The 13,982-nt window shown below is 46.3% G+C and overlaps 1 protein-coding gene across 3 annotated transcripts in view; it reads left to right on the forward strand.

Moving 5' to 3' along the window:
* Positions 1-13,982, forward strand: part of EPCIP (exosomal polycystin 1 interacting protein) — a 52,520-nt gene that overhangs the window by 12,506 nt on the left and 26,032 nt on the right. Inside the window, exon 1 of one of the 3 annotated variants that reach the window (XM_083171811.1) lies at positions 1,683-1,823. The exons of 1 other annotated variant lie outside the window; for it this stretch is intronic. In XM_083171811.1, the coding sequence (XP_083027937.1) occupies positions 1,704-1,823 (120 nt within the window). In that variant the 5' untranslated portion in view covers positions 1,683-1,703. Of the gene's footprint in view, positions 1-1,682; positions 1,824-9,814; positions 10,074-13,982 lie in introns of those variants that run through there. One more of the 3 variants, XM_083171812.1, reaches the window with a different exon arrangement.

A 13,982-nucleotide genomic window follows, 5' to 3' on the forward strand; every position in this document is an offset into this window, starting at 1 on the left:
GCACTACAAGTGCCAGCAAGCCTCCCCAGCAAGCTGGGACTTGGAGAACCACAAGTCCCAGCCTGCTGGGCATTAAAGGGCCCGCTGGCACTTGTAGTTCCACAGTTAAAAAAATAGTACACAAAACACACTGACACACTTTTAAAATAAAACTTTAATACCCAGCGCTGTATACTCCCTTTTTTGTCCTTTGTTTCTATACGGGGAGACTTACACACTCCCTTTATACAGCAGCTTTAATTGGTTTCGAGGTTCACTTCTTTCTTTCTGTTTAAAAAACCAGCACTGGGCTCTTGCTGGATGACTGTGATGAAGTGGATCTTGAGAACAGACATAGGGCCGGATGTATCAAGCTTCACAAAGTGATAAAGTGGTGAGTGATAAACAACCAGGCCAATCAGCTCTTACCTGTTATTTTTCAAACCCAGCCTGGACCATGACAGGTAGGAGATGATTGGCTGGCTGTTTATCACTCTCCAGTTTATCACTTTGTGAAGCTTGAGACATCTGGCCCTTAAGCTTGAGCGCCTATGACTGACCATCTTTAGCTTTTTTTAGTAAATGAGTGTTCAGTCATTTGGGGGGACATTTACCAAAATGGATTCGTAGAAAAAAGGTGTATTCGTAGGGAGAAATACACCTTTTTTTTACGAATTTGTATTTTCGGGATTTACAATCCCAAAAATACAACAATTCGTAGTCCTAAAGATGGAACATTCGTATTTGTATTTACAAATACGAATGTCCTACACCATCGATAGGATACGACAGAAATCACCATTCAAAAGAATGGTGATTCCTGATGTACTAAGCAGCCGTACTGACAATACGGCTGCTAAGTGGTGTGAAACACCCACGCAAATACGACAGGAAAATAGAACACCATTTTCCTGTTCTATTTGCGTTTTAGCCTGCACGGATCAGTCAGATCCGTGCAGGCTTCAGTGTAAAAAAATAGAAAAATTAAATAAATTTAAAAAAAAAACGGCGTGGGGTCCCCCCCACAGCCGAAACCAGCACCAGGCTGAAGGAGCCGGGGATGGTAATTAAAAATCAGGGAACCCGACAAATAGGGGTTCCCCGATTTTTAACAACCAGCCCCAGGCTCCAGGTCCGGGGCTGGTTCCCAAAATACGGGGGACAAAATAACTAGGGGTCCCCCGTATTTCAAGAACCAGTCCCAGGCACAACCAGCCAGCAGGGTAATGTCACAGCCGGGGGGAGACTTTTTATACAAGTCCCCCCGGCCAAAACATTAACCCCCTGCCCGGTCAGCCTGGCCAGGGGCCCTGGGGGAGTGGGGACCCCCCCAATGAAGGGGTCCCCCCCCTCCAGGACTTACCTGACCAGGCTGAAGCCTGGTACTGTCCCCGATGCCCCTGGGCGGTGGGCATCGGGCTGATTATGGTGTAAAAAAAAGACTAATCTATTGTTTTTTACTGTGGCACTACAAGTGCCAGCAAGCCTCCCCAGCAAGCTGGGACTTGGAGAACCACAAGTCCCAGCCTGCTGGGCATTAAAGGGCCCGCTGGCACTTGTAGTTCCACAGTTAAAAAAATAGTACACAAAACACACTGACACACTTTTAAAATAAAACTTTAATACATACAAAGCCCACACATACTAATACTTACCTATCTTCTTCCCATAGGTATCCCTGGTCCTGTGTCGTCTTCTGGTCCTCCTGTGTCGTCTTCTGGTCCATGTCGACGTCTTCTGGATCCATGTCGTCCTCGCTGTCGGCGGTCCGGAGTCCGACGAAATCCATTGAGGAAGCTGTGGAAGGAAACCATACTCACCTGTCCCAGCGCGACGTAGTCCAGGTACTGTAAGTGTCTTGGCAAAAAAACAAACCGAACACCCCGAAACCAGACCGGACAGGGAGACGCACGGTACTCTGTGTACATCGTGCGGCTCCGCCTCCCGAATGCCGCTATTGGCCGCCTTGCGGCCTAGCGGCTCCTGATTGGAATCCAATATTTGCAGAGAGTATATGGGGAAAAGACCCCGCAACTTAAGATAATATATTGTGTGTTTCTACCCCATCCATATGGCCTCCCTCAGAAGCTAGGTAACAAACATATAACTAGGTGGAATACTTACCAGAGTCAGTATGTACTTACTGCACTGAAAGCCCCATCTGGAGAGTGTGTTGTGTGATGGCTCTCCAGCCTCTGCCTGTAATCTGAGTCCAGGCTTTCCATGTGCCTGTCTGACCACAGAGACTGTTCTCCTTGCAGCAGGGGTGGCCAAACCCAGTGGCATCAAGAGAGGAGGGGAGCGGGTAGTTTTTACCCGCTCTGTTGGGTCCTATTGCAGAAAGCCAGGCAGTGGGGGAGAGAGGTCAGGCAGTCTCTCTCTCCCCAGCTCAGCACACAATGTTTAGTGTCTTGTGCTGAGCTGTGGCCTGTCCTCTTTCTCCCTCTCGTTTATTTTTTTCATGGGGGCTTGGCCACGTCCAATCCTGACAGTTAGTAATGACTACAGCTGTGCACCAGCTAGGTGACCTGGGGAATGTGACAATAAGTAATGACTACAGCTTTGCACCAGCTAGGTGTCCTGGGGAATGTGACAGTTAGTGATGACTACAGATGTGCACCAGCTAGGTGATCTGGGAAATGTGACAATAAGTAATGACTACAGCTTTGCACCAGCTAGGTGTCCTGGGGAATGTGACAGTTAGTGATGACTACAGATGTGCACCAGCTAGGTGATCTGGGGAATGTGACAGTTAGTAATGACTACAGCTGTGCACCAGCTAGGTGATTGGAAAACGTGGACCGTTGGTAGATCTCGAGGACCGGTTTGGTCACCCCTGCCCTACAGTCAGTCCAAAGGACTGTGGCGTAAAGGAAAGGGCCTTAAGGCAGAGTTACCCATTATAGTCCTGTTTTTAAGGATATCCCTGCTTGAGTCCAGATGGTTAAATCAAATTGACTGAAGTAAGAATTCATTGTCACCTGCGCTCAAACATGGATTTCCTTATTTATTTATTTATTTATTAACAGTTTCTTATATAGCGCAGCATATTCCGTTGCGCTTTTCCTTAAAACATGGACTGTAATGGCGGATTTTGGGACACCTTGGGCGAAATGTAATAGAGTGCGATTTTTTAGACATGTGCGATTTTTGGTCAAAAACGGCCGAAATCGCACATTTTCCGAAAATCGCACATTTAATAGGTTGAAAATCGCGGTAAAAAATCGCACTTTTTACCGCGAAATCGCACTTTTAGAAGTGCGATTTTTAGTCACATTTCAATTCGCATCCAGATGTTTTCCCATTATAAAGTATACAACTCGCAAATGTAATAGGGTGCGATTTTTGGTCAATGTTACCAAAAATCGCAAAAAAAATAGACCAGGTTCTGACAGGCGAATTTGACAGAACCATGCACAGATCATTGAGATCTGTGCATGGTTCTGTTAATAAAAATGTGTAAAAGTGTTTTTATAAAAAAAAAAACGGCGTGGGGTCCCCCCTCCTAAGCATAACCAGCCCCGGGCTCATTGAGCCGGACCTGGTTCCAAAAATACGGGGGAACAAAAAGCATAGGGGTCCCCCGTATTTCTGAAACCAGCCCCGGACTCTTGGACCGGTCCTGGTTCCAAAAATACGGGGGACAAAAAATCTGGGGGTCCCCCGTATTTTGAAACCAGCACCGGGCTCCAACAGCCCGCGGTGTCATGCCACAGCCGGGGGACACTTTTTATACAAGGTCCCCCGGCCAAAACATGAGCACCGTGGCTGGTCAGCCTTGGACGGGGTACCTGGAGGAGTGGGGACCCCCCAATAAAGGGGTCCCCCCCCCCAGGCTTCACCCGTCCAGGGCTGAAGCCCGGGGCTGTCACCGGCGTCCGTGGCCATTGGACGCCGGCCTGATAGGGTTAAATCCATCATACATATCATTACATTGCTTTTTACCGGCGAACTACAAGTGCCAGCAGACCTCCCCCGCATGCTGGGACTTGGAGAACCACAAGTCCCAGCATGCAGGGCATTAATGGGCCCGCTGGGACTTGTAGTCCACCTGTAAAAAGAATGTTTATAAAAAACACACACACAGAGAAGTACAAGTTTATTACACACACACACCTCAATTTTACACCAGCGTTACTTACCATTCCTGGATCCAGCGCTGGTCTGGCTGCTTTACAGCCGGCTCCCCCCGCACTGACAGGCAGCGGGGAGAACCGCTTTCTCCGTTGCCTGTCACCGGCTTTCTCCGTAGCTTCTGTAGCTCTGTCCCAGTGCTACAGAGGCTGAGAGCGTGATTGGCTGAGCTACAGTATGCGTCTCCATGGAGACGCATAGCTCAGTCCTGATTGGCTGAGCTATGCGTCTCCATGGAGACGCATACTGTAGCTCAGCCAATCACGCTCTCAGCCTCTGTAGCACTGGGACAGAGCTACAGAAGCTACGGAGAAAGCCGGTGACAGGCAACGGAGAAAGCGGTTCTCCCCGCTGCCTGTCAGTGCGGGGGGAGCCGGCTGTAAAGCAGCCAGACCAGCGCTGGATCCAGGAATGGTAAGTAACGCTGGTGTAAAATTGAGGTGTGTGTGTGTAATAAACTTGTACTTCTCTGTGTGTGTGTTTTTTTATAAACATTCTTTTTACAGGTGGACTACAAGTCCCAGCGGGCCCATTAATGCCCTGCATGCTGGGACTTGTGGTTCTCCAAGTCCCAGCATGCGGGGGGAGGTCTGCTGGCACTTGTAGTTCGCCGGTAAAAAGCAATGTAATGATATGTATGATGGATTTAACCCTATCAGGCCGGCGTCCACTGGCCACGGACGCCGGTGACAGCCCCGGGCTTCAGCCCTGGACGGGTGAAGCCTGGGGGGGGGGGACCCCTTTATTGGGGGGGTCCCCACTCCTCCAGGTACCCCGTCCAAGGCTGACCAGCCACGGTGCTCATGTTTTGGCCGGGGGACCTTGTATAAAAAGTGTCCCCCGGCTGTGGCATGACACCGCGGGCTGTTGGAGCCCGGTGCTGGTTTCAAAATACGGGGGACCCCCAGATTTTTTGTCCCCCGTATTTTTGGAACCAGGACCGGTCCAAGAGTCCGGGGCTGGTTTCAGAAATACGGGGGACCCCTATGCTTTTTGTCCCCCCGTATTTTTGGAACCAGGTCCGGCTCAATGAGCCCGGGGCTGGTTATGCTTAGGAGGGGGGACCCCACGCCATTTTTTTTTTTACTTTTTTTTTTTAGCACAAAATCGCATTTATGAAAATGCGCACATTTTCATGACTGAAAATGCGCACATTTTCATGACTAAAAATCGCGGCAAATCGCGGCAAATCGCATTTTTTGCCGCTAATTCGCATCTCATTACATATGCGAATTCGCGGCAAAAAACGCGATTTTTAAAGGTGCGATTTGGTGCGATTTTTTTTTAGTCTAAAAAAACGCACCCTATTACATTTCGCCCCTTGCCTTAAGTGACTTGTATGGCCAAAAGTCCACCCTAAAGTATTTGAGAGACCCTTCTGCCGGTCCAAATGGGTCACCTGTATGAAGCGCCTATTGGAGCCCTTATGGCTGGCACGTCCAAACTATCTCCCTCCAGCTGTTGTGAAACTACAAGTCCCATCATGCCTTGCCACAGTTTTACTATTAGGGAATGCTAAAACTATGGCAAGGCATGCTGGGATGTGTAGTTTCGCAACAGCTGGTGGGCCACAGTTTGGACATGCCTGCCTTATGGGGTAAATGTTGGATTCCAGTGATCTGTCATTTATTAATTGCTGCAATAGAAAATGATAATCATATCCGTCTAACACCTGATAATAAATATACCCCAAAATCAGTGACAGAATACTTCCACCCGATCTGTGCTGCCTGTAGTTCTCCTGGACCTTTTAATACACCAGGGAGAGAAGCCGGACTGGGATCAGGAATCATATGGGGGAAGGAGATGGAGGGGGGGACGGAGACATAGACAAAGTCCTGGGACATAACAAGGGTATAATCGGGGGTAACTCTCAGGGTGCATCAGGAATGTCATGTAATAAAATGTTATGTTGTAACAGTCACGTTACCCCATTACAGTTCTTAGGTACAGATGATCTTAGTATACGGGAAGGAGTGAATGACAGAGGAAGAATTCCCGGAACTATGGAGAGGGCAGGCAGTGTGCATGGTGGGGAGGCCTGTAGAGAGTCTATTGAAGGGGAGAGGGGAAAGAGGAAGCTAGTAATGAATTCAAATGGGTCCTGGGGAGAAACTAATCACAATATTAGAGCCATATCTAGAAATAAACATAAATTAAAATGCTTACTGGCTAATGCAAGAAGCTTAGTGAGTAAAATCGGGGAGCTTGAAACGGTGATCAGTAGGGATGACTACGACATCATTGGTATTACAGAAACATGGTGTAATGAGTCGCATGACTGGGCATTAAACATGGAGGGATATACACTCTACAGGAAAGACAGGGAAAATAGAAGGGGCGGGGGTGTGTGCCTATATGTAAATAATAACTTAACATCATGTGAGAAAAATATGAGCACAGACCTGGAAGACGACAACTCGGAGACAGTGTGGGCAGAGATAACCGACAATAATAAGAAACCAAAAAACAAATTTATAATAGGGGTATGCTATAGACCACCAAATATAAATGAAAGGGAAGAGTCTCTTCTTCTAAACCAAATCAAACAAGCATCAAATCAGGGTCAGGTATTAATTATGGGGGATTTTAATTTACCCGACATTGATTGGGAAAACGAAACAGGTAAATCAGCAAGAAGCAATGGGTTCTTAAGTTTACTTAAAGACCAGTTTATTACACAAACGGTAGAAACTCCAACTCGTGATGAGGCGCTCTTGGACTTAGTATTAACAAATAACACAGACTTAGTTTCAAACACAAAAGTAATTGAACAATTAGGGAATAGTGATCACAATATGGTTTCACTGGAAATCAACTTCAGTAAATTACATCAAGAAGGATCTGCAAAAATACTAAACTTCAGAAAAGCGAACTTTGAATTATTCAGGGAAGCTCTAACAGGAATTGGGTGGGAAACTGTTATGGAGGGAAAAAATGCAGAGGAAATGTGGGATACTCTAAAAAAGGTGCTTGATTCACTAACTATTGAATACATTCCTAAAGTAACTAAAGGTAAATTCAACAAAAAAAAGCCACCATGGTTGGACAAAGAAGTAAGGTCAGCTATCAACAATAAAACCAGAGCCTTTAAATTCTATAAAAATAACTTGAATGAGGAGGCGTTCGCAAAATACAAAGAATCAAACAAAACTTGTAAAGGGGTAATCAAAGCAGCTAAAATATTATATGAAGAGCGCATAGCCACTGAAAGCAAAACGAACCCAAAGAAGTTTTTTAAATACATAAATAGTAAACGTTTAATTAAGGAAAACATAGGCCCACTAACTGATACTAGTGGAAAAAGTGTTACTGAGGACAAGGGAAAAGCAAAACTGTTAAATGAGTTCTTCTCATCAGTATTTACTAAGGGAGAGCAGACTGTGAAACGAACATTTACCACAAATGGGACAAATAAGCCAGATCTCATTGTGGATTTCACGCCAAAGGAAATAATACTGAGGCTAAGCAAACTAAAAACAAATAAGTCACCAGGGCCAGATGGGATTCATCCGAGGGTATTAATGGAATTAAGGGATGAACTAGCTACCCCCCTACATTATATCTTTAGCAAGTCACTATCGTCAGGTATAGTACCAAAAGATTGGAGAATAGCAGAGGTAGTGCCAATATTCAAAAAAGGAAAAAAGGAAGATCCCGCTAATTACAGACCCGTTAGTTTAACATCAATTGTGGGTAAACTATTTGAAGGATTTTTAAGGGATGGTATTCAGGAATATTTAGATCATCACCGTCTACTCAGTACTAACCAACATGGGTTCGTGAAAAATCGTTCATGCCAAACTAATCTACTAGGGTTCTATGAAGAGGTTAGCAAAAACCTCGATAATGGAAATGCTGTAGATGTGATTTTCCTAGATTTCGCTAAAGCATTTGATACTGTCCCACACAAGAGATTGATTAATAAAATGGAGAACCTAGGATTGGGTGAAAATATCTGCAGATGGGTAGGGAATTGGCTATGTAATAGAGAACAAAGAGTGGTTGTGAATGGTGCCGTATCAGATATGATACCGGTACTAAGTGGAGTACCCCAGGGTTCGGTTTTGGGGCCCATTTTGTTTAACATTTTTATTAACGATATTGGGATAGGGTTACTCAGCAATGTATCCATCTTTGCGGACGATACAAAACTTAGCAAAGTCATCAAATCACCAGAAGATGTCACCATGCTTCAAAATGATCTTGCAATTCTAGATGAGTGGGCAAAAAAATGGAAGATGAGGTTCAATGTAGATAAATGTAAGGTTATGCACCTTGGGAGACACAACCAGTGTGCAAGTTACAACCTTAGCGGAGAGGAACTGGGTAATTCCATACTTGAAAAGGATCTAGGAGTCCAAATAGACAGCAATCTAGGATGTAGTGCCCATTGTAATGTAGCTACAAAAAAGGCCAACAAAATTCTGGCATGTATTAAGAGGGGAATGGAAACTAGGGACTCAAGGGTAATTATGCCACTATATAAAGCATTGGTGAGACCTCACCTAGAGTATGGAGTACAGTTCTGGGCCCCACACTATAAAAAGGACATCATAGAATTAGAAAAAGTCCAAAGGCGAGCAACAAAGCTTATTAGGGGAATGGAGAATTTAAGCTACGGGGAGAGATTAAGCAATTTGGGACTATTTACATTAGAAAAGAGACGTTTAAGGGGGGACATGCTCAACATGTACAAGTATATCAAGGGCCAATATAAGGAACTGTCACACACCCTATTTTCTACTAGAAAGGAATCTAGGACGCGAGGGCATGAGTATAGATTAGAAGAAAAAAGATTTCATTCAGCTAGTAGAAAGAATTTCTTTACGGTCAGAACAGTCAAACTCTGGAACTCTCTTCCCAGAGAGGTGGTAACGGCTGGCTCATTAAATGCGTTCAAGGCAAAGTTGGACAAACATTTACTGGAGAAAAACATCCATGGGTACAAATAAGAAATATAATTTGTCTGTAAAATACCAGAACCTACCAAATCAGCAATGGATATCTATACCAGGTTGAACTAGATGGACGCAAGTCTTTTTTCAGCCTTACCTACTATGTAACTATGTAACTATGTAAATACACATACATCCCAACTGTCCCGCTTTTCTGGGATGGTCCCTCGTCCCACGCAGGGCCGACAGTGTTCCACGGAGGGGGGCATTTTGGAATCCCCCGTCTATTCAGAGGGGAAGGGGGCATGGCAGCAGTTTACACAATGTTGGCCATGCCCCCGTACTGATGAAAATGGGGGCATGGCTTGCGGCCGCTGCATCCCCGTGTAGGTCACGCCCCTGTGACATAGGCCACATGGCTGTGCCGCGCAAGCATCCTGATTTCTCAAATGGAAATGTTGGGAGGTATGAATCCATCATATGGGATACTGGCATTGCATGCTTGTTGTGCTGCAGCGCATAAGCTTTTGTGGCCAGGTGCATGCTGGTTCTTGTAGTCTTTGCCAGCGGATGCGGAAAACCACATCCAAAGTGTGACGTTCAGTAAATTTCCCCTCTTACTGCGTATTATTATTACGCAGTAGTAAAAGTGTTCTGGAATTCCTGCCGCCACCATGCAGTGTTCTGGCTCCCTGTTAAATACCTCCGTTAGCTATTTGAGTACTTAGTGGGATTACAAATTTAAATAAACACAGTTTAGGATTCAGACTAGAAGTTCATCTTGATAAGAACGCTGGGAGCCTGTCATGACCCAGAAGATACTTGTGCCCTGCCGGTTTTGAATGCTCCAAACTACCCTGAGCAGGTTAAAGCGAGCTCCAGCTGGCCGACCAGGGCAGAGGAGATCATTGTGATGGGCCAGAAGACTGAGCTGACTACATTGGCAAGCCAGGAACAAAAGTACCCTGGCACAGAAGCCTGGGGCCTTCACCTCTACCACAAACATGTGTCTGACACATCAGTGTTTAATACAGATGTCCAGCTCTGGAGATGTCAACCAAGGTAATTATCCTGCAGATCTCTGGGGTAGAGACTTTCTTATGACCATAGCGGAGATGAGCAGTTTGGTAGCCAAGGTGCCGGAATCTCACATGTTTGCCTTGTATAACTGGTATACAGTAATATAATATAATGCAGATGTTATTGAAGATATACACTTAAAAGGTCTTTCAGATTGATAGCAGTGGGGTAACTAGAAATGTTGCATCCCCTGACACTCAAATTCCCCCCATACATTTATTATAGCTTTTCTTACCTGAATGCTCATTGCCATGCGTTTCATGCTCGTGGCCAGGAGTTACATGCTCGTTGTCAGGGGTTTCATGCTCGTTGTCAGGGGTTTCATGCTCGTTGCTAGGGATTTCATGCTCGTTGCCAGGGGTTTCATGCTTGTTGTCAGTGGTTTCATGCTCATTGCCAGGGGGTTCATGCTCGTTGCCAGGGGTAACATGCGCATTGCTAGGGGTTTCATGCTTCTTTTCCAGGAGTTTCTTAATCATTGCCAGTGGTTTCTTGATTGTTACCAGTGGGTTTCACGCTTGTTGCCAGGGGTATACATGCTCAAAGCTAGGGGCAATCTACAGTATATAGCTACCCGTATCTGTAACAGTCTTGTAGCATAATATACTACCCATCTATCCATCTGTCCAGTAGGACCTCTAGAACTGTCTCCTCCAAGGCAGCAGCCATTTTTGGAGGAACATTTTCAGTAGAGTGCATAATCACAGACAGACCCCTTGAAATCTGCAGAAACCATGACCCCCACAGTGCCTGCTCCCCCAAGCCACCACTTGGATTGTAGTGCCATTGTTACACGACCGATTGCTAGTGTGAAATATAAGGTACATACATTCCTACTTTTGAAATCATGGATATTATAATTGGTAGTAGAATTTTGCAAGGCGTGCCATTGAGGGGACGTGTCATGCTCCACCCATACCCTCCAACATGACCCATTCCATTAGGTACAAATGCTCTGTTCCTGGACTTCCCTGCCAGTGGCAGTTACAGAGGTTGGACTCCAGCACAGTCCAAAATTCAAAGAGGGGGGTCACATCAACTGCCAGTGAGTCCAGGACAGTGATGTTTGGAGTGGCATTAGGTGTGACTCCCCTTTTTGAATATACAATGGATGCTCGCATGGGGACGCCCGGCGTGATGACCATGAATGATTTTGCCCCCCCGTACTCTACCCTGCAAATGGATATTTATGCACAATGTCCATTTGCAAAGCGGCGGGGATTCGCATGCCCGGATGGCTGTGTTAGAAGGCTCGCTAAGCAGCAAATTTTAGCAGCTTAGCGACCCAACTAGACTCACCCCCCAAGTTTTGATAGATGTCCCCTGTATTTGTTATTCAATAACGACTACATAGAATATACAGAATGGGTTTTGTACAGCGTAACCACGGAACAGGTTTAGTATGCTCGTCTAGATTTAGTCTTTTGCTAAGAAAGGAAGATTTAGAGTTTCCACTTTGAAGTTCTTTGAAGTTATCTATTTCCTATAATGATTTATTGTACAGTGATACGTTCAGCTACTAGAAATGACCGTACTGTACTCCTACAAAGGGATGGAAGATAATGGCTGACTCCGAGCCAAGTTACACCAGAGTGTGGAGTGATCTGAGAGCCTGAGTCTTAGTGTGTTTATACCGCTGCTGTATATCAAGGGGAGATTCAAAGGAAACCATAACTCTTTACCTAATATCACCGGGAGAACACATTATGGACTTAACAAGTCATATATATATTGTTCTATATCATAGAGAAACATAGGGCTATCGCCTTGGAGTTCCTGGAGGTGTGGGGCTTTGGGCGAGTCTGCCCATTTTATTTTAAAGGAGCATCACCCCCCACCTCCCCCCACCTCCCCCCATGTGCAGCAGCCAGGTAAGCCAGGACATAGTCAGCGCTGCGATGGCACTGGGGAGATCGGGGTCGCCGCTGAGTCAGCCTCCCTCCCAACACCCCGGAGCCACCTGCGTTTTTCTGCTTCACTCACAGAAAACGCTGGGGTGCTCCCCTACAAACGCTAGCCGCATGTCAATGTTGTTGCGAACGGCCAGCACTGCAAAAGGGTCTGAATCGGGCCCATAATTCACAGACACCCCGACCAGTATTTAGCACCTATATACCTATCTACCAGAGTGCAAATCAGGATATTTTATAGTGATAGTATACCATGTACAAATATTGTATTTATGAGTGTTACTTTTGTATTTATTTTATATTATACTTATTACTACACTTTGTATGATGTTTTGAGTAGTTGAACTAATCTGCATCTTATCTGTTCCTGCCGATAACTGTGGCCTTCACATGAGGACAGAATAAGTTAATCACAGGCACAGACCGCGCACTTTGCCGCCGTATCCTTCAATAGACGAAGAAAATGTGTAATTAGCTTTTGCTTTGTTTAAAAAAGACTGAAATCCACTGGGCAGGATTAGTTCTTTGTCTTCCCGAATTTTCCCACAGACCGGTCTTCTTGCCCAACGCTGGGAGTTTCGACTGCAGACACACTGGGGGAAATTTACTGAGATGAGATGTTGCCATGGGCAACCAATGAGAATCTACTGCTTATTTATTTAGCAAGTTCTAGAAGATAATAGATCGTATCTGATTGTTTGCCCATAGCAACATCCCATCTGAAATAAATCTCACATCTTAGTAAATTACACACAATGCGTAGATCCTAGCAACTGTAACAGCAGCCAGGCCAGGGGGACCGTCACATCCGAAACACACAGGTGGAACTGAAAGGCACCATCAACAGGAGGATTAGCGAGGGGAGGAGAAATCATTCTTGCAAGCTTCATAAAATATTTGTATCACTGAAATAAATCATCAATGCTCAAGACAATTAATATTCTGGTACAGGTACACCACCGATTTTCCGGCAACCTTTGGTCCGGAACCTCTTTTAATCCGGACAATTTTGATTTGTCCGGATTAAAGAAGTTTAGGGACCTCTTTTAATCCGGACAAAGCAAAATTGTAAATTGTCCAGATTAAAAGAGGTTTATGAACTCTTTTAATCCAGGAACACTTTCTGTGCATGGGCGTAACACGCAATAGGCGCAAGTGTCAGTGATTACAGCTTCCGTGGACACTGCAGGTGACACAGGAAGCATCATGGTGTCTGAGGTCAAAGCCAGTACCGCACATCGGCAGAACACACAGCATGAGCAAGTGCCACTGTGTACAGCTTCCAAGGATCCCGCAGGTGACACAGCAGGCAGCAGTGGGGCTGATATGGCGTCCAAGATCCCAGCAAGTACCGCACATGGGTGGAAGATACAGTATAAACAAGTGGCACTGGGTAAAGCTTCCAAGGACACTGCAGGTGACACAGCAGGCAGCAGTGGGGCAGATATGGCTTCCAAGGTCCCAGCAAGACTTTCATTCATACTGCACTTAAGGCCCCCATACACTAGGGCGACTTGTCCGTAGGACAAGTCGCCCCCGACTTCCCCCTGAGCTTCCCCGGCTGCTCCCCGGGGGAGCTTGATTAGATTGGCACTTGATGTGCCATTTTTTACATGTGATAAATCGTCTCGATTTATCACATGTAAAAAACCCGGGGAGCAGGGGGGGCTACAGAGGTGGGAGCTGGGGGGCTGGGGACGCTGCGGGGGACACGTCTGTGTCCCCCGCTGCTGGGGACGCTGCGGGGGACAGTGTCTGTGCGAGGCGGTAGAGGGAGCAGGGGGGGCTGGGGACGCTGCTGGTGACACGTCTGTGTCCCCCGCTGCTGGGGACACGTCTGTGTCCCCCGCTGCTAGGGACGCTGCGGGGGACAGCGTTGAGGCGGTAGAGGGAGCAGGGGGGGCTGGGGACGCTGCGGGGGACACAGGCGGCATAGAGCCGGGCAGGGGGAGCCGGCCGGGAGCTGTCAGTAATGAATAAA

The sequence above is a fragment of the Crinia signifera genome, chromosome 2, assembly GCF_055691185.1.
Source record: "Crinia signifera chromosome 2, ASM5569118v1, whole genome shotgun sequence".
Taxonomy (NCBI): Eukaryota; Metazoa; Chordata; class Amphibia; order Anura; family Myobatrachidae; genus Crinia; species Crinia signifera.